We start from the raw sequence: 22,114 nt of genomic DNA on the forward strand, positions 1-22,114 counted from the left end.
AACTTATTTTCCACCTGAAAGTGAATAACCTCTGTACCTCCAGGACATAGTTATATAGATAGGAATTTTTCTGGACCCCCAAACAGATCCCGTATACATTCAGATTTATCTCAGGAGGATTGTGGAAGGTGGCTTTTTACTGAGGGCAATTACAAATGATAGGGTATTGTTTTTCAGAGGTCATGCCATACTACCAATTCTCCTCAAGCTGCATTTCCCCTAAATCTGACACAAATGTAATATCTACTTTCTAAAGGTGCTATGTGAGGCTTGGAGAAGTCAAGCAATTGTCACAAAGTCACACAGCTAGTAAGTGTGAGTCAGGATTCAAACCTAAGTCTGCCCAATATTTCCCTGAGAGCTGGCTCTTAAAAAGACCGAAGTCTTGAATGAGAAACTTCCTCTCTAGGTTTGGCATATATAAGAAACATATGTTTGATTCACACAGGGTGCTAAATAAATATTACTTTAGGCCCTGCTTTACCCTAATCCCCACTCCTTGAGACATGATTTTGGGACATCCAGAAAAAAACGGCCTATAGCCAGCTCTGAAAATAGGAGAGAAAATTGGTGATAGTACAGATGTTTTTCAGGGGGAAGGCCAACTTCAGGAAGCAGATGTTAAATTAGGAGTCAGATGAGTAAATGACATTGACTGTGAGGAAGATGGCTGAGAGAGAAACTAATGTTTACTTAACAATCACTACATGCCAGGAACTGAAGTGTTCTCTCAAAGAACTAGACTTCAAGAGCTGGTTCTGATAGGAAGCAGGACCAAGGTATAGCTGAAGAAACTTGGAGATTTCTATCTTCCTCTCTTTTCTTTTCTTCATTATACTCTCACCATGTCTTTTTTAAACTGGTTAGAATAGGAAATAAATGTATTTTTATTGGTTTATTGCTAAAATATGGGCTTATATAAATTTTTAATTCCAAAAGCAATAAGATTGTAAAAAGCACTAGAAAGAGGGAGGCTGTATTACAGACTTTACCCTGTGACTAACTAGCCATATAACTAAGAACATATCACAGACATACCATCTATCAGGTTACCATTTCTGTAATTTCTTTTGTACTTGACTATATCATGGGTTGATGGTCAAGGGAAAAGACTGTATTTTAGAATACATACAGAAGCAAAATTTTGGTGGGGTACTTACAGAAGGACCCAAATAACTTAGCTTTTTCCAAATAATAAGCCTACCAGGAAAGCACAAAAGATGATTTGAAGTATTAAGCAGCTATTCAGTTCATACACACTTTATGGGTCTAAAACTTCAAAAGGTCCCAGTATTTCTTCCCCTAATCCTCCATTATTAGCATCTCCTTGTCTATGTCCTAACCCAAAAGCTGGTTCTTTCTCAAATATTTCTTGGCAATACACACATATTTCTGAGTGTAAGGTCTTAGTCATTATAGCTAGTGTCAGAAAGAAAACATCTTCTCAGCAAACTGAAGTATTATTTTAGTTATAATTTAGGTATAAGTGGCTCAGTTTTCAATTACAAAGAATACACCATATTCACGGCAGATGGTCCTGCATCTTTCAATCTAATTTGGTTGGAGAGCAAGGATTAAAATATATATAGATTACATATTAGAATATCAAATGAAAAATACTGAATGCTGTGAAATGTGATTTCCTCTTCTGTATGCAGCAAATAAGATGCTTTAAACATAGATGGTAAACATCTCCCAGTTAATCTCAAGTATACTGTTTTAATATTCCTAACATAGCACTTCTGAGATGTTCTTCATTCCCTGACATATTCTGCCTGCTGTCATAATCCTGGAAAAAATATGCATCAGTTCAGTCGCTCAGTCACGTCTGACTCTTTGCGACCCCATGGACTGCAGCACACCAGGCTTCCCTATCCATTACCAACTCCCGGAGCCTGCTCAAACTCATGTCCATTGAGTCGGTGATGCCATCCAACCACCTCATCCTCTATCGTCCCCTTCTCCTCCTCCTTCAGTCTTTCCCAGTATCAAGGTCTTTTCCAGTGAGTTGGCTCTTCACATCAGGTGGCCAAAGTATTGGAGCTTCAGCTTCAGCATCAGTCCTTCCAGTGAATATTCAGGGTTGATTTCTTTTCGGATTGACTAGTTTGCTCCCCTGGCTGTCCAAGGGATTCTCAAGAGTCTTCTCCAACACCACATTTCAAAAGCATCAATTCTTTGGTACTCAGTTTTCTTTATAGTCCAACCCTCACATCCATACATGACTACTGGAAAAACCATAGCTTTGTAAGATTTATACTTTGAATCAAAGCACACCTTAGGGCAGATTGGTAGTGAGATGTTAATGATATATTGGTATACTCTCAAATATGGACTGGGATATAGTGTCTTTGAAGCATACAGGAATTTCTGATGCTGATACCATTTCTTTGTGTTTTAACATAAAACAAAAGCAATGGGGAATAAAGAAGTACTGTCAAAAACTAGGTTCAACATGGGAAGAGAACCTAAGTCTGATAATGGAGTGAGAGCTTAAACTCATAGATATGGAAAAGATTAAGAATAACTTTTAAATATCTGTTTTTTCCAGAATCAGCAAGTTCTATAGAGTGTAGAAATACAGTCAGGTAACAAAAGTTTCAGTTTGGGGCAATGAAAAAGTTCTGGACATGGATAGTGGTGCAGGTGGCATAACATGAATGTCACTGAACTGCACACTTGAAAATGCTCAAAATGGAAACCTTTATATTATGCATATGACAATAAAAAATAAAATATTGAAAAAAATTCAAAGCATCCTTCTTCTCCCTGAACTATGGCATGAAAGACAGTTGACAACCTGCAGAGCCAACCTGTCACTCAAGAAACTGCATAAACAAGTAATAAACCTTTGTTTTGCTAGCAGTAGTGTGCCTGCATGCTAAGTCGCTTCAGTCGTGTCCAACTCTTTGTGACCCTATGGACTGTAGCCTGCCAGGCTCCTCTGTCCATGGAATTCTCCAGGTAAGAATAGTAGAGTGGATTGCCAGGCCCTCCTCCAGGGGAATCTTCCTGATCCAGGGATCGAACCCATGTCTCTTATGTCTTCTGCATCGGCAGATGGATTCTTTACCATTAGTGCCACAAGTGTAGTGTAGTGTTAGTCGCTCAGTCGTGTCTGACTCTTTGTGACCCCATGGACTGAAGCCTGCCAGGTTCCTCTGTTCATGGGGTACTCCAGGCAAAAATACTGGAGTGGATTGCCATTTTCTTCTCCAGGGGATATTCCCAACCCAGGGACTGAATCCTGGTTTTCTGCATTGCAGGCAGATTCTTGACCCAAATGATCTTCTACTGAATAACATTTATGAAGGCTATTTTAAATGAAACAGTGATTTTGTGACAAATTATAAATGGGATCTTATAAAAAAGAGTTCGTGTATTTGATGCTCCTACAATTTTATTATATTTATGTATAATTTAGCCTTTGGTTACAGAATGAATCAACCAATTTTCTATTAATGAATGTGCTTAATCTCTTTACTTCCTTCCTACAAGGAATGTTTACATGACTTTAGAAAATAAAACTTTCATAATAACTTGGAATGGGAGAAAAAACCATGACCTACAGTACTAGGTAGTAGTAAAACAATAAGTAGTAGAGCATTGGGTAGTAGTAAAAAAAAAACAAACAGCTTTTGAGTTGGTCAAACAGATTCAAATCCTATCTCTACCCATAACTATATAAACTTGAGAAAATTATTTAGTCACTCTGAGCCAGTTTTTTCATCTAGAAATATATTACCTCTCTCAGGATGTGATGAATATGAAATAAAATTAAAAAATTTTAAGTGTTTAATACACAAAGGCACTCAAAGTATGCTTGTTTACTATTCCAGGAGCTTTGAACCTTGTACTTAATATTACATATAATTGCTTTATTTCAGATCAGAGTAATTTGAGAGATAATCTAGTCTAGAGTTTCTCAATCTTGGCACTATTTTCACTTTGGGCCAGATAATTCATTGTTGTGAGAGGCTGTTCTATGCATTGTAGGATATTTAGCAGCATCCCTGGCCTCTACTCTGGAGAAGGAAATGGCAACCCACTCCAGTATTCTTGCCTGGAGAATCCCATGGACAGAGGAGCCTGGTAGGCTACAGTCCACAGGGTCACAAAGAGTCAGACACGACTGAGCAACTTCACTTTCTTTCTTTCCTTTCTGGCCTCTATTAACTATAATAGAATTTGGTAGCATTCCCCAGTTGTCACAACCAAAAATATCTCCAGATATTGCCACATGTCCCTTGTGGGGCAAAATTATCTCTAGTTTATAACTGATTTAGTCTAATGTCCTCATTTCTAAATGATGAAATTTAGGCCCAGGAAGATTATAGGAAATAAAGGACTGGAGAAGTTAATATTTTAAAGATATGATTCTAGATACAGGTGCATTTGGACCATGGACTTGAGCATTACTAAAATTCCCTGTGTTGACACAAATATATGCAATTTAGATTGTACCAATATCTGCCTTTGGGGGGGGGGGCGGAAAGCAAAGAGGATTCATTTGCCAGAAACTCATTTTTAAAGGGACTTTGTTGGATTGTGTCTACTCCAAATAGCTGCAATATTATGCTAAAGTTCCTGTATACAAAATGCAACTGAGTGTGAAATCCAAATGATCATACTTGAAATTTCCTTCTAGTACTATTAGACAACACCAGACAATTAAGGATGAAATAGATTTTTTGTGACAAAAGAATAACATATATGGCTTGAATCAGAAAAGAATAATGAAATCTGTGCTTATAATTTGGTTCATTCTCTCTAATGGAATTAAAAACCTTGCAAAGAATTTCTCTTTCCTCTGAGGAAAAGAACCAGATCATCACATGTCTTTAGTTCTAGGTAAGAGAAACTTTGTTCACTCCAATTAAATTTTCTTTGGTGATGAGGGTGAAAGAGGAGAGTGAAAAAGGTGGCTTAAAACTCAACATCCAAAAAACTAAGATCATGGCATCTAATCTCATCACTTCATGGCAAATAGATGGAAGAAAAGTGGAAACTAACAGATTTTATTTTCCTGGGCTTCAGAACCACTGTGGATGGTGACTGCAGCCACGAAATTAAAACATGCTTGCTTCCTGGAAGAAAAGCTATGATGAACTTGCTGCTGCTGCTGCTAAGTCGCTTCAGTCGTGTCCGACTCTGTGCAACCCCATAGACAGCAGCCCACCAGGCTCCCCCGTCCCTGGGATTCTCCAGGCAAGAACACTGGAGTGGGTTGCCATGTCCTTCTCCAATGCATGAAAGTGAAACGTGAAAGTGAAGTTGCTCAGTCGTGTCCGACTCTTAGCGACCCCATGGACTGCAGCCTACCAGGCTCCTCTGTCCATGGAATTTTCCAGGCAAGAGTACTGGAGTGGGGTGCCATTGTCTTCTCCGATGATGAACCTAGATAGCGTATTAAAAAGCAGAGACATCACTTTGCTCACCAAAGTCTGTAGTAACAAAGGTCTGCTGACAAAGGTTTTTCCAGTAGTCATGTATGGATGTGACAGCTGGACCATAAAGAAGGCTGAGCAGCGAAGAATTGATGCTTTCAAACTATGGTGCTGGAGAACATTCTTGAGAGTCCCTTGGACAGCAAGGAGATCAAACCAGTTAATCCTAAAGGAAATCAACCCTGAATATTCTTTGGAAGGATGATGCTGAAGCTCCAATACTTTGGCCACCTGATGCCAAGAGCTGACTCATTGGAAAAGAACTTAATTTTGGGAAAGATTGAGGGCAGGAGGAAAAGGGGGCAGCAGAGGATGAGATGGTTGGATGGCATAACTGACTCAATGGACATGAATTTGAGCAAACTCTGGAAGACAGTGAAGGACAGGGAAGCCTGGCATGCTGCAGTCCATGGGGTCACAGAGTCAGACAGGGCTTAGCAACTGAACACTACCACAATTGATAAGAAGTTTATGCTTATTCAAATTAGGTGACTAATTTATAATTGGCTGTATTTACTAAAATGAATCTTACTTGCATTTATTACATGACAATAGATTTAGTTGTACAAAACATCAAATTTCCTCAAGACAATTCATCAGATGTTTATGGCAAGAACTAGCTACTAACTGTTTTAATGCTTTGCTGAAGTAAGAATTTCATAGTCCAATTGATCTTGATGCAAAAAAAAAAAAAGCAGCATTGTAAAGAATGCCTTACATGTTCTATTTTAATAGGGACAAGAATGCAGCAAACCTCAAAAGGGTTGGCTGCAATATTATGAACATATATCTCATTCTTAAGTCACAGATTTGAAATCAGGAGCCATTAAGAAAGCTAAGAAGTAAACATTTTAATTCTACCAGGAGTATATGCACTATATTCTCCATGACTGTACCTTTAGAAATAATCTTTCTCAAACATTCTTGATTAAAATGGATTTTTAAGAAATAGCTGACTTGACCCTTGCAATCTTTAAATACCATCATTATCTTAGGAAAGAATGAGCAGAGCTCAACACTGAGTTGTAGGACACCAGGGAACTGATGTTAACCTTGCCAAGGAGTTTTAACTCTTTATTTCCCTAAAAGGCACACTCCATTTAGGGAGTTTTCAGATAGATTAATTGTGCCAGAAATGCAGATCTGTACCTGTCAGCATTATGAACACTCATAGCTATAATGCTATCTAGTACCTTTACTTTCTCAGATTATAAAATTAGTACCTGACCTATTGGCAAGGGTGGCAAGTTTGGCAAGTTTTATTTACACAGATTATTATAATAAAAAAATAATGAAGGCTTTCTCAGGGCATATTAGCAATTATAAAATGTAATGGAATTAACAAAATAATTGGGAGTGCTTGTTGTATGTTTAATATTTATTGAATATTGAAACTAAATTCTTGACCTTCAAAATCATAAGCACTCTGTGGCTAGCTAGCCCAGCAGTCATGCTTATGAAGTTAGAAACTGAATTCAAGTCCTGTCTAAATTCACTAATTTACTTGATCCATGAAAACTACTTTGCATCAGAAAGTCACCATGCCCCTCATTCCAATAGGTTAGTAAATGAGAATGGATCTGCAAGACTGGTTTCAGGTGGAAAAGAATCAAAGTTCATATCCTAACAGATATATATGATGAATATAATATTAATAAATGTTTATGAATTTAGATGCTTAGTTAATATTTTCACATACTGACACTAAAGAAGAGGATCAGAAACTTAGAAATGGTCATTAACCTCTCTCCAGATATTCCCACCCTGCCAAAAGCAGAGAATTAAAAATTAATTCTAACAGTTGGCTAATTATTCTTCCTTAGTACCAACATTAGATGTATCATATGATTTGCTTTAGTGTGCCTATAATATTTGAGACAATGTGGGCAAAGTACAGATTTACAATGAACAATGGCACAGTCTTGACAGCTTAGAAGTCTGACTAGTTAGACTTAAAACTGTCTTTTCCCCAATTATTTTATTTTTACTTTATAATTTTACTATCAAGCACTACTATTGAGTTCTATAATATAGCTACATCTAGGGCTCTATAATATAGCTACGTCTAGTTTGCTTGTATATTCTGGGCACTGAGCCAAGCGTTTGGCGCAGGCCGCGCACGCACACACACACACACACACACACACACACAACATTCAATAAATTATTCCTGAATAAATGAAAGAAAGGCTATTAACTAGGTTTTCTCATGCTGGCCTTGAAACTTTACTTAAGAACATTAAGACAAAGGAAAGCCTTGTTAGGTAATTGCTATGCAAAAAGATCATTAAGTAAAATGCCAGGATGTCCTCCAATTTAAAACAGAATCTATTTAATAATTTCTTTTTCTTAAAAGGAAGAGGGAAATAAGAGGGTTTCTGTTTATTTTCATTTAGATTTTTACTATGATCACATGGTAACATCAATACTGGATGAAAACTGTTTTGAGCCATTCATACATTTTTGAAAAAACTTCACTGAATGAAATATGAAGGGTCCTAGAAAATCTCATGACTTGCCCCTTTCCATGAATTTGTTTCTTTGTATGTGTTTTTTCATACGTGTTCACTTGGCATTTATTTGTTGATTTGTCTTTAAGCTGATTGTCCAATTTCCCACTTGGAGCCTTTCAAAGCTTCTAATCTTCCCTGCTTAGCAATTTCTAATCTCCACTGACATTTGCTCATTACCAACCCCAAGACAGATGAAAGCCTCAGGAGTATTGACTATAGTTGAAAATGGATCAACAAAGGTTTTATCAAATAACTTTTAATGGTCCTATCTGTAGTGGATTTGTAATTATCTGCTGCAGCTGCTAAGTCAATCTGAATCTTGACAATTCTTTGCCACTTGTTAGTTATCTAACTAGGACTTCAAAAACAAAACAAGCAAAAGATATTGGCACACCACCAAGAAACATTTTTCTCTCCTCTCCTTTATCCACTATCATAACTGGTGACAATTTATGGCCTCTATAAATATCTAAACAAAAATAACTTGATATCTAAATAGCATTTTGGACAGTGTATCAACTATGTATCATTTAAGTGAAACATCAGGAGTTTTGGTTTGGACTGAACAGTTAATGAAGGATATTTACCCAAAATGAAATGGTAAGAGATAATTTTTAGGTAGCAATTATATTTGGTTTCTCATATCCTAGTAAACTGTTATCAACACTAACAACAAAGATTGTATTACTCACTGAATGTCAGGTCGTAAATCTTGGTCAAGGTTTCTATAGTTTATGAACCACTGTTCTAGTGCACAGCCATGGATATGCTATGGAAAGAATATCAATGCAGAACTGCAAAACCACGGTTCATACTTTCAGATCTGAAATTGATCTAGAGTTTGGCTAGTTCAATACCTGTATTTCATAAATGTCAAGATCCAAATCCAGGAAGCTTGAGATCTGTTCAGGGTCAGAAAAATCTAGCAGATAAACTAACACCAGAACCTACATTCAGCAGACTCCTATTTTAGGGCTCTCCTCATTTTTACCAGCTAGAAGTAGTATAGACAGGGTATTGCCACTACTTTCTTAATTTATAACTCTTAAAGTCATTAATACCTGCATATATTCAAAGATACTGCAACCAAGTCAGTCACAGAGCCAGGCAAAAAGCCATCTTTTCCATAAGATGCTGGTCCTAAACCTTACTGTGAAAAGGCCATGTGAATCAAACTGAACTGTGATCTTGACTCCTGAAAAGCTGCTCTCTCCTTCGTGTTGCTTATAGGCAGAAACTTTGGTATAAAAACAAAAATTCCAGGAGGTTTCATACTTTGATCCCTGAGCAATTGTGTTTAAGTTCAGGATGACTGAGGACACTAAATAAAAGTCTTTCAAAAGCTGCCTTCAGTAAAAGAGATCATAAATTTAAAAAACATCATGTACAGTGTATTTCTAACTTCTATATTTAGTAAGTGCCATTTATGTAATGTGCCTATGACAAACATTGTACGGGATTTTCTTCTGCTTTGCCATTCCTCCAAACTGAAAGATGTCATAGGTTACGGGATACATCATTTAAGAATGTGAAAATTATTTTTATGGAATACTTTTATTTCTACTTCTAGGAAAAAGTAACTTTGATTATTTTACTCTATTTTGGGGTCCACGATCTTTCACTTTGGAGGCAAATTAGCAGCGAACGGTAACACAGAATATACTGGAAATTAATAACGAAATTTACGATGGCAAAATGCTTTACAGAGATCTTCTGTGGTGGACTCGGTCTTACCCAGATAAGAAGCATTTCCAAAACTGCTTTAAAACACAATTCAATGGCAAATTTTACAGTCTGCTATTAGTAGGCTGTTCACAAATATATAGTACTTCGTGTGAACTAAACACCACTTCGGCCGAAACAGTCACGAAATATCTTATGTTAGGAGTAATGTGTGTTGGTATGTACATTATTTACTAAAGCCAAAACCACCTTAAAGATGGGCACGAAAAAGATGGGCTTTAGAAGGTTACACCCTCAAATAGTCAGAGAAAATTCTGAAATCTGTGCCTCTGCCACTTTTCTTTCCTCAGTACAACCCCCTCCACCAGACCCTACGACTCTAAAATCCAACCGATCCTACCTTAAAGCTCAACATACACTGTAACCTCTCGAAATGTCTAATCCCGGCTCTCCTTAAATACACTACTCTAAGTTTCTACACTGAAGGATGCTGAATGTCCCCAAAGGGAAATTTCCTCCCTCTCGTTTCTTTGGCCGTTTCTCTGTCACCTCTGGCCCCTGTCGCCGTCAGTCCCCCTTCCCTTTCCCTGACCTTCTAGTTCCAGCGCACTTTTCTACCTTGCCCTCTCTCACCAAATCACACCTCGGATTCCTAGAGAGAGCACACTAAAGCGCCCTGGCTGGGAGAGAGATTAAGTGCTTGGGGTTTTTTCCTTCCCTTCGAACTCCTGGCTTGTGAGTACCTGCGTTCCTTTTCCTGGGGGGCCCCATCCTTTTCGGGCAGAAGGAGGTAGGGAAGGCCCTCTCTGCTTCGTCCCTCTGGCACACTCGGGGCTACAACGGCGGGGCGGGGCGGGGCGAGCTTGGCCTTTACTGCGCCACAGCAGGTGGGGGGTGGGGCGGTGGCGGGCCGCGCCCAGTCCGCTCTGGGACAGGCAGAAGAGAGGCAGCAAAGGAGACGGGGCCTCCCCCACAGCCCGGGACGGGAACTCACCTTCTCTCAGGCAAGGGCGGGTGTCTACTTTAAACCTACTGCCCCCCCTCCCCGCCGCCGCCATAGTGGAGCCGCCAAAGCCGCCGCCGCCGCCGCCGCCGCCGCCGCCACAGTCACCGGCAGGCGGGCAGGCAGACGTGGAGGTGGCGGAGGAGGCAGGCACAATCGCTGCCGCTGCCGCCGCCGCCGCCGCCGCCGCGCAGGCGGTGGCGGTGGAGGAGGAGGAGGAGGAGGAGGCGACAGAGACGGTAGCTTCCTGAGGGGAAGACTCCGCTGCCAGCGGTGTGACAGCGCTCGGCGCCGCCGCCATCGCAGCGAGGCGCCGACAATTGCCCTTGCGCCTCACTCCTGTGAAGCTCCTCTTGCCCCGCCTCCCGCTTAGCCCCGCCCCTTAGCCCCTCTTTTCCTTGCCTCGGCTCCAGCCTCTTTCTCGCTCCTTCTCTCCACCAATAGGAACGCTTCAGACCCGCGGGCCACCCCTCCCTTCCCCCCACGGCTTGGCGTAACCAACCTCCCTTTGGAGGGGAAGCGACAGCGGCCAAGGGCAAAGGGCAAAAAGCGCGGGATGTAAAAGCACGTGGTCTTCACACAGTGATGTCTTTTCCGTTGGAGAAGCTAATCTAAAACCAATTTAAAGAAAAGAATGTCTGGAAACCAATTTACTCCATCACCCAAATCGCTCTGAAATATATCTTCTCCCGCCTTTCTTATAGCCCTCAGTGAACAGAAAAATAGCAGAAGCCTTGGTCACGATGCATTTTCATCACGAGCCCGAAAGTCCTGCTTAACTATGGATCTACCCATCTAAATTACAATTAAAAAACTGGAAACCCAGGACCCAACCATATAATGAATATTACCTATTTGAATCTCCTCACCATCTTTCCCCCAAATTCCAAAGAAATAATTATCTTGATTCATATTATTTATTATTCCCATACTCTTTTTACATATGTTCCAGTACATAGATATATGCCTAAACCATGTTGTTTAGTTTTGTTTCCAAATTTGACAAAAATTTATGTATTTTTCTAGGTAGCATTTTGGGGCTTGTTACTTTCGCTAAAATTTTGTTTCTGAGATTCGTCCATGTAGCTGTAGTTCACTCACTGTCAATGCTGTAAAATATCCATCCATTTCTCTGTTGGTTGGTATGTGTCATGGTGCATCTGTGCAAAAGTTTCTCTTGGGTAAGCTCTCCTTTGCATTTTCACTTCCACAGCCCTATTTTGAATCCTCACTGTCTCTTGTTAGAACTATAGAATTTGCCTCACTGGTCTCCTTTCCTCTGATCTCAAGCCCTCCAATCTAGTTCCATATTCCTGCCATTTATCACTGTCTCGCCTTTGCCTGTTAGATAGTCAAAGGACACAGTTTTGGACTAGTAGTCTCCCCCTTCACTTCCTATTCTGTTCCCCTTCCACTGTCCCCACCTCCCCACACTGCTTTTAATTTATTTAGCAGTATTAAAATCTTCTTACAGATTCCTATACAAGCTGTTATTTCATGATGTAATGCTATTGTATATATTGCGTCTTCTTCCTGAAATGTCCCCTTCCCCTATAATTAGGCATCTTCCTACTGAATCCCTATACACCCCTTGAAATCCAAATAATATATCACCTCTCCCAGGAAACATGTCCTGTCCCTACTTAGCCTTAATTCCACCCTCTTCTGTGCTACACCTATATCATGTGCATATTTTGAATGTGTGCCTCTCTTCTCCATAGACTGGGACCATTTAGAAACAAAAGATAGTTTATTTCTGATTTCTCATGATCCAGTACAGTGAAGTCCTAGGCAAAGGTCAAAAATCAATAGTCCCTAAACCTAGGTCCCTAAGTCCTTAGGTCTGGCCCACAGATGTGTTTTAAGTGCACAGTTATTTATTTACTTCCCTGTCAACAATTGAAACATTTGGCATTCCTTACAAAAGAAAAAAAATCTCTTAAAAACATTTGAAGATTTAGCAGTATTTGTTGTGCATTCCTAACTGCCAACAACTGGCTGGAGCTGAATAGCAAACTCAGAGACTTGGAGTGCTAGGCTCTTAAGGACATTTTTATGTTGTTTTTGTGGTTCAATAATTTACCCAAGATTACCTGAGTCATTGGGTTTCTCTAATGTTCTTTCCTGTCCTTCTCTAAGTTAGTGCAGCATTTACTCACTGAAGAAATTACTGGAAAGATCACACACAAGAAATATTCCACTGAAACAGCCAGTAGGACAAGGCATGCATAAAAAAGAGTGTAATATATCCCTTCCAGTATAGGAGGGAGAATCCCTCAAAAGCATTGTTTCTCAAAATATGAATCACAGTTCATATGTAACTATATAACTGTATAAGAACTATTCAGTCAGAATCTGGGGAGTGTGCATCCCTCAGGATTCAGTCAGCAAAAGAGAAATTGCACTAGGTATTTCAAACAAATTATTTAATATAGAGAATCAGGTATTTTTAAAAAATCAGGAAGGTTAGAGTAATAAAACTCAGATGACTTTCCCAGATACTGTCAACTAGTCTTGGACAGTCTTTCCATCCTCTTCTGTGTTCTCCTCTGTGTTGCAGAAGCGGGACATTTCCCAGACTTTTCGGTCAGCAGGATTCTGAATATGGTTTAGGATTCTGAGTATGGTTTAGGTCTCACCAGTGGTACACATTTTAGAATAGAACGGAGGCCATTCTTTACATGCACTCAAATAGATGTAAAACATGAGTTTTTGTCGTGGTCTCAACATTCTTCTGCACAGCTTATACCCAAAGGCTTTGGAGGACCTGTAAGTTTAGCAGTGATTTACTTGAACCTGCTGACCTCTGTGTGGTAGTTAACAATTTCCTGTCTTTGGACTATAGCAGCCAACAAATACTAATTAAGATACAGTTACTTCTTTCTTCTTAGGCACAACGGAAACTTTTGTGTTTTCTGTTCAATCAAACAGTAAAAAGAGGGGAGAGGATATTGCCTGACATAAAAGAAAGTAGTTAGTTTTCTCCCCATTCCCCAACTCTGTTTGGTGACATGCAGAAAAGAAAAATGCCACCGAATCTGAGTAATACACTATGACAATAAGCACCTACTTTCCTGTCTTCCTCTACACTTCTCATTGTTCTCTATGACTGTTATGATATTAAGTGAATGGCAAAATAATTTCTTTCACAAGAGAGAGGAGGTGGAATGTAACAAAGAGTGACAATTAATGAAAGCCTCCTATGGGCTAGACTTTTCCCATAATTTCCCAGTCATCTCACAACAGTGATGTTGAATCGGGTTCATTAACCTCATTTAAAGAATGCACTCAGATTCATGGATATAACTAACTTTTCCCTGGTTTTCAATTTAGTGATTGAAATGGTCTGCTTATATCACTGGACCACAGGGAGGGGGACAGTATTGACTGAAATGAGTTTTAACTACTGACTCCTAAAATCACAGACAGAAGATGGGGGTGTGGGGGTGTGGAAGTGGGCCTAAGGTGTAGGTCAGAGTTGCCAAAAAAAAAAAAAAGGAGTATATCTTTGAATATTTGAGAAATCAATAAAGAAAAGCATACCAATAGTTATTTCACTATTTCTATGGTGAAACATAATATGCATTGTTTAGAATAATATGGGGAAATTAAAAATTCTATTGCCAAACACAATACACTTAAAGATATCATAAAATGGAAGAAATAATAGAATACAATTTAGTGGCATATAACTAATGTGATTTACATAAAAATGAATGTGACTCAGAACAGTAATATTCAAATTTATCAACAAATAAATCAAAGGTGAAAACAATTGCAATCAAATATCCAAAGTTTCTCAGTACCAGTAAAATTAAAGAAAAGCAAATAGACACATTGATATTTACACATAAGAGAGACATAAAATAGCATGAATAATGTAACAAAGTTTTAAACAAAAATATATGCATACGAATATACAGATATAAGAATTGAATTATATACAAACACACATACAATGTATCTGCAAAATACTAAGAGTATTTTAGATTTCTCCATTGTTGAAGCAGTAATATAGATAAAATTATGACAGCACAAGATGTATCTCATTAAGAATTGATGTTATGTGATCCAATCAAAAAATGGGCCAAAGAACTAAGCAGACATTTCTCCAGAGAAGACATACAGATGGCTAACAAGCACATGAAAAGATGCTCAACATCACTCATTATCAGAGAAATGCAAATCAAAGCCACAATGTGGTACCATCTCACGCTGGTCAGAATGGCTGCTATCAAAAAGTCTACCAACAATAAATGCTGGAGAGGGTGTGGAGAGAAGGGAACCCTCTTACACTGTTGGTGGGAATGCAAACTAGTACAGCTACTATGGAAAACAGTGTGGAGATTCCTTAAAAAATTGCCATATGACCCAGCAATCCTACTGCTGGGCATACACACTGAGGAAAGCAGAATTGAAAGAGACCTGTATGCCCCAGTGTTCATTGCAGCACTGTTTACAGTAGCTAGGACATGGAAGCAACCTAGGTGTCCATCAGTAGATGAATGGATAAGAACACTGTGGTACATATACACAATGGAATATTACTCAGCCATTAAAAAGAATGCATTTTTTCAGTTCTAATGAGATCGATGAAACTGGAGCCTATTATACAGAGTGAAGTAAGTCAGAAAGAAAAACACCAATGCAGTATATTAACTCATATATATGGAATTTAGAAAGAGGTAACGACAACCCTATGTGTGAGACAGCAAAAGAGACACAGATGTAAAGAACAGTGTGTGTGTGTGTGTGTGTGTGAGAAAGCGAGGGTGGGATGATTTGAGAGAATAGCACTGAAACATGTATATTACCATATGTGAAATAGATGACCAGTCCAAGTTCAATGCATGAACAGGGCACTCAAAGCTGATGCATTGGGACAACCCAGAGGGATAGGATGGGGAGGGAGGTGGGAGGGGGATTTGGGATTTGGGATGGGGGAGACACATGTACCCCTGTGGCTGATTCATGTCAATGTATGACAAAAACCACCACAAAACTGTAAAGTAGCCTCCAATTAAAATAAATTAATTTAAAAAAGAATTGATGTTATGGAATTGTATTTTTATTAACATGAAAGTTGTCAAATATCCATACAGTTACATGAAAAGGAAGTTATACAGAGACTTTACAGAAAATATATCTGTTTATGTCTAATGTCTTGGTCTCACAGTATACACTTTTGTGTATTCTAATTCTTGTTCTTTGCTCCTTACCCCCATCACATAGATGCACACACACACACGCACACACACACACACACACACACACACACACGGAACTTTCTTGTCAGCCTAGAGAGGGTCTGAGAGAAATATCCTACCATGTGACAGCGTCCAGATATGTAACAGAATCACACAATGCTCTTTATGTTACATAAACATCTAGAAAATTTCAGAAGATTCTCACTGTTTGAGAACTATAGGGAAGTGTTTTCCTAAACCTAAGTTTATCTTCCAGAGAAGGCAACAGCAACCCACTCCAGTACTCTTGCCTGGAAAATCCCATAGATGGAGGAGCCTGGTAGGCTGCAGTCCATGGGGTCGCGAAGTCGGACAAGACTGAGTGACTTCACGTTCACTTTTCACTTTCATGCATTGGAGAAGGAAATGGCAACCCACTCCAGTGTTCTCGCCTCGAGAATCCCAGGGACGGGGGACCCTGGTGGGCTGCCGTCTCTGGGGCTGCACAGAGTCGGACACGACTGAAGCGACTTAGCAGCAGCAGCGGCAGCAAGTTTATCTTCTATGATTGGTTAAGGGAGGAGCAGCTTAAGTGTTGGTCGCATAACCACACAATGGAGTTTGGAATCAGGGACAAATTTCAGCACCCCATCTCCACTTGTTTCCTGTGTTTTCCTGACTTCTGATTTTTACGTTTTATGTTATCCATCCTCTTTACATTACCATGCAGTTCTTGCTTTAAGAGACATCAACTGCCCTCTTAGGTCCTATTTAGAGTTGTTCTTTCAGCTATAGACATCTCAGGATTAAAATGACAATGGAGTTTTAAAAAATTAATTGCATAAGTAATATTAATAGTGTATGCTAGCAAATTTTTAAATTTTAATACTAATCTCACCAGCCAGCCAATAGTTGTTTTCTGGATGTAAAGAATGTCAGAATAAATGTCACTGCTAGCCATTTTTTTGTTATTACTAAAGGGGGTATTCCATGTGGGCACTTAAAAAAATATTTAGTATTATTACAGAGAGATTTTATGCTGCAGGAAGTGTCTGAGAATTTACTTGATGATACCTACTATGTGTGCGTGTGTCTGTGTGTGTACTAAATAGACCAGATCCAGTCTTTGAATTTCTCTTAAACAGAGCCACTCACCACAAGTCTTTTCTTCAAGAAAGATTTTCTTTTAAAATAGCTACATTGTATAAGTGTTTGGATGAGGATCTGAATATCTTTACAGCGTCTTGTAAAACTACTCAAAGCACCATAGGACATTTACTTCACTAAAATATTGAGTTGACATGACAGAGGATGTGACCTACCTCAGGTCCTACAGAGACTTATGGGTTGGACTATGGGACACACACCTGCTGACTCTCACTTTAACACTCAATCCAACAGACCTACTCCCCTGAGTATTTTGTCTTGTAAGCCTCTAGGGACAGCACAGATGTGAGGTCCCCAGAAGGAAGGATATTGCAACTCTATAGCAAGTTTATATGGTAATAGTTCACAGAGTCCTTCCCCAAAGGGACCTATAGCCTTTTACTTAGCTAATTGTACATTGGGGAACAATTACCCAGGCATATTTAGCCTCTTGGACACTGAGGTCTATTTGACATTGATGCCTGAAAAACCTAAAGTATATTCATGGCTCTCTGAGGGGGAGCATGTAAGTTATCTCAGATCTGACTTACTGTATTTCTAATAAGTCTATCAGACAAACTGTTTGTCATCTCCCTGATCCACAAATATATAACTAGAATAGATATACATGGCAGGTGACAGAATCTCCATATTGGTTCCTTAGCCTGTAAGGAAAAAGCTATCATTCTGGGGTAATCCAAGTGGAAGCCTCTGAAACCGCTACCACTCTGGCCAAGAGGGTAAATTTAAAAAGAACATACAAAATCCTGTGGGGAGTGGCAGAAATTTGTCCCATCCTTAAAGGCCTAGAGGATGTAGTGGTAATAATGCCTATCATTTTCCCTCTTATCAGTCTGAATCATAAAAAATCCAAAGGGATTAAAGAAGACGAGAATAAACCACCACAAACTCAAACAAGTATTAGATCCATTTGCAGCTGCCATATTGGTTGTGGTATCTTTGCTAGAATAGATTTTAAGTACAAAGGACATGGTCACTAATCTAACAAATGACTTCTTTCCAACCTTATCATGAAGAACGCCCAGGCACAGTTCACATTCACATGATTTGGACAACCGAATTAATGTGTGGCTTTGTCCCAGAGATATGTTAACTTTCCAATTCTGTTATAGTTTGAAGAGATATGAAACGTGGACATTCTGCAAAATATTGCTTTGGGCCACTATATAGATGATATCATGTTAACTGGATCAGATGAGAAAGGTACATTTGAGTCCTTAGTAAAACACATCGTGGGAGATAAAACTATCACAGATTCACATCAGTGAAGTGTTTAGGGATCTAGTCATCTTGGACATACACAGACAATCTTATGAACACACAGGATGCATTAGAGCATTTTTGGCCATCCACCAGTCAAGTAGCATGGATGAAACACCTGATAAGCCTCTTCAGGCTATGGAGGCAGCACATTCAAACTTAGAAATACTGTTCTGACCCATTTACCAAGAATGGTAAATGCAATGCAAGAATACCAACTTTGAGCGGGGTTTAATTAAGAAAAGGCTCTGTAGTAGGTCCAAGCTTGTGCGTATGCAGCCTTGCTGCTTGGCGCATATGACCCAATGGATCCTATTGTATTAAAGGTAGGTACATGTAGAGGAAGTAGATGACATGTGTAATTTATGGCGAGCCTTGGCAGGAGATTTACAACATAATCTCAATGTCCTGAAGCAAAGCCATGCCACCTGCAATGAAGAATTAGATACCATTCAAAAAAGACCCCAGCTATGTATCTATCGAGCCTTGATAGATACATAGCACCTGGTCCTTTGACACCAAGTGAATATACAGCTAGAATTTCCCATCATGAGCTGAATACTGTCAGGCCCACAAAATCATAAACTTGAGTGGGTGCAGCAATGATTCATTGTAAATTGGAAGTGGTATGGCTGGTATTAGGCATGGGCAGCTCACAAAAGCATAAACTACTGATGTGGGTGCCAAGGCTCCCAAGTTATCAAAACTGTTTCATCAGAGCCTCAAGTCTCAATTCATAGTTGTGGCCATGGAAGATTCCTTATGACCAGCTTGATGGAGAAACAAACTGATTCATGGATAGGTTGGCCCAGTATGTGGGTAGAAGCTGAAAATAGAATGCTTCTGCACTATGCTTTGCTCTGAGGTAGCCTTGAAAGATGTGCATTTTAAGGGTAAAGCTTCCCAATATGCAGCACCATGGGGAGAGTATCTTGGTCATTCATCTTGGTTTAAAGAGAATTGGCCCAGGGTAAGAATATATATGAACTCAGAGGCAGTGGAAGTTGACTTGTCAAGTTGGTCAGGGTCCTGGAAGGAGAAAGCTAGAATATCCAATACAAGAAATTCTGGAGAGGAGGCATATGGATGACGGATGAATGAATGGGAGCAGGCCCAAAGTGAACATCTTTGTATTGCACATTAACACCCACTAAAGAGAGCTATGACAAACCTAGACAGCATATTAAGAAACAGAGACATCACTTTGCCAACAAAGGTCCATCTAGTCAAAGCTATGGTTTTTCTAGTAGTCATGTATGGATATAAGAGTTGTACCATAAAGAAGGCTGAACACCAAAGAATTGATGCTTTTGAACTGTGGTGTTGGAGAAGACTCTAGAGAGTCCCTTGGACTGCAAAGAGATCAAACCAGTCAGTCCTAAAGGAAATCAATGCTGAATATTCCTTGGAGGGACTGATGCTGAATCTGAAGCTCCAATACTTTGGCCACCTGATATGAAGAGCCAACTTATTACAAAAGACCTGATGCTGGGAAAGATTGAAGGCAGGAGGAGAAGGGGACGAGGGAGGAAGAGATGGTTGGATGACATCACTGACTCAATGGATATGAGTTTGAGCAAGCTCTGGGAGGTGGTGAAGGACAGGGAAGCCTGGCGTGCTGCAGTCCATGGGGTCACAGAGAGTTGGACACAACTGAGCAATCGAACAACAACAACGAAGACCAAGTGGCGCTAGTTGTAAAGAACCCGCCTCCTAATGCAGGAGACATAGGAGATGCAGGTTCAATCCCTGGGTGGGAAAGATCCCCTCGAGGAGGGCATGGCAACCCACTCCAGTGTTCTTGCCTGGAGAATTCCAAGGACAGAGAAGCCTGGTAGCCTGCAGTCCATGTGGTCTCACAGGGTCAGACACGACTGAAGCAACTGAGCATGCATGCACACAAACACAAACAGCACCTACCGCAGAAGAGATATTAAACAATCACGTAGACAGAATACACAAGCCAGTTGGCCCTAGCCAGGTCCTGTTAGAAGCCTACTATAGTGAAAGCAAAATGGTTACTTGAAGGGGGTATTAATATAATTAATGAGTTAGATTAATCAATTAATATAGTTAATGTTCATTAATAAAAATGATGTTGGTTATTCATGGGCCCAACAGTATTTGTCTCCTGAATCCATTTCTCTGTTTACCAGCCCCACTATGATGCTCTGTCTCTCTGCACCATCTTTTGCTTTTGGAGATCAATGGGAAATTTTCTCCTAAATCATACTATACAATAAAATCAGGGGTTAGGAAAAAATATGAAAGAAAAGCAAATGATAAAAATCATTCTTTTCTTTACCAACTCTATTAGGTAATTTATCCTATAGCCACTGAATGTTGAAAATAATGTGAACTGGGACTGGAATGCATAATTGTCTGACTTCAAAGTCTGAGATTTCAACCACTGCACAAGGTTTTCTCTCTCTGTCTTTTCACACACACCCCCTCACACACACACACACACACACACACACACACACACACACACACAACTTCCTTGAGAGATGAGATACCATTTAGCAAAGAACAAAACCAGTAGAGAATAAAACCAGTACACTGGCTGCTGGAGAGGCCATTGGAGTGAATTCAGGAGACCTCTCTAGCTCCTGGTACCAGCAGCTCACCTTGTAACTCTTTAACAACCTTGCATAAATCCCATCACCTCTCTTCTTACTTCACCTATCAGTATGAATTTCACTTGTCATGCTTCTCATATATCCAGGTTTGTGCAGGAGAAGAACATGAAAATTAGCTGAATGATTTTAATTAAATGCCTCGAGTTCATAACATTGAAGCATGGTGGCACCAAGAGGCTGTTAGGGAACAATTAATACCAAGAGCAGAGGCCTTGGGTTCAGTAGCTCTGGTAGGGCTCCACTTTATGAGAAAAATGTGGAAGTGGTTTAAAGCACCATGAATTAACATACTGGTTATCATTTTCCTGCAAAAGTGAAATCCAGTTAGCATCGTATCCAGTGAGAGTCCACCCAATTCCCCATCAAATGATGAGTGTCCATTGCCTTAAGAGCCATCAGCTTCCCTCCTGGATTATATATGGTATCTTCCTTCTTTCAGCTGGAAGCCCTTTCACTACACTCAAGTAACAATGAAGTGAAATGAAATGCATTTCTGTCCTTCTTCACCAAACACCAGAATTTAACATGCAAACCAAGATTGCTCTTCCAAGTAGGCTTCCATTCCCATGATACCACACACCCATGCAATAAAATTGTCATTAATCAAGATATCGATCCCAGGACAACCAGTGTGTGACCCACACAGGAGCACCAGGATCACAAAAACATAGCTAATCCACTCAACCTTTTTTTCAACTGTTTTTCCAACACAAAACCAAATTGTATTTTCCATTTCCAGAACCCATATAATTTATAGAACACAATGCCTTTTCATAGTCCTTTCTCTATTAATATACCACCATATTAGACATTTATGTATATAGCACAGATGACTTATGGAGTTAATTCTCAAATTTTTATTGATCGTACCTTAGGAGTTCTCTTCAAAGATAGAGCCAAGCTAAAGGCAATAGCATTGAATATAATATCATAAAGACTGGATTATGATATCAAGTTTTTCATACAGTGACTGTTACCCAAGACCTCATCTAATGAAGGAAAATGCTAATACTTCACATCACTGTTATGCTGTAGGCAATAACTGGGATGATTTTTGTCAAGGAGCAAGCACAGTGCCTGGCATAGAGCAGTCATGTAGAGTGCCCTGGTTTTCCCAAAGTATATGGACCATGTAAACTTTCTTCAACCCTTGCAAACACCAGTGGGCACTTATTTAAAGATCAACCACCACAACAAAAATAATTTTAAAATA

General features: G+C 39.6%; 1 protein-coding gene and 1 long non-coding RNA gene across 11 annotated transcripts in view; one reads left to right on the forward strand and one right to left on the reverse strand.

The window, feature by feature from the left end:
- Positions 1–22,114, reverse strand: part of ZMAT1 (zinc finger matrin-type 1) — a 78,807-nt gene that overhangs the window by 31,267 nt on the left and 25,426 nt on the right. For 6 of the 10 annotated variants that reach the window (XM_042241744.2, XM_042241741.2, XM_042241743.2 and 3 more), the window contains exon 1: positions 10,638–11,001. The exons of 3 other annotated variants lie outside the window; for them this stretch is intronic. In XM_042241744.2, coding sequence (XP_042097678.1) covers positions 10,638–10,947 — 310 coding nt within the window. In that variant the 5' untranslated portion in view covers positions 10,948–11,001. Of the gene's footprint in view, positions 1–10,386; positions 10,474–10,637; positions 11,002–22,114 lie in introns of those variants that run through there. One more of the 10 variants, XM_060407972.1, reaches the window with a different exon arrangement.
- LOC121818193 (uncharacterized) overlaps positions 1–22,114 on the forward strand; it is a 59,609-nt gene that overhangs the window by 17,043 nt on the left and 20,452 nt on the right. The gene's annotated exons all lie outside the window — the stretch shown is intronic.

This window comes from Ovis aries, chromosome X (genome assembly GCF_016772045.2).
Source record: "Ovis aries strain OAR_USU_Benz2616 breed Rambouillet chromosome X, ARS-UI_Ramb_v3.0, whole genome shotgun sequence".
Classification (NCBI taxonomy): Eukaryota; Metazoa; Chordata; class Mammalia; order Artiodactyla; family Bovidae; genus Ovis; species Ovis aries.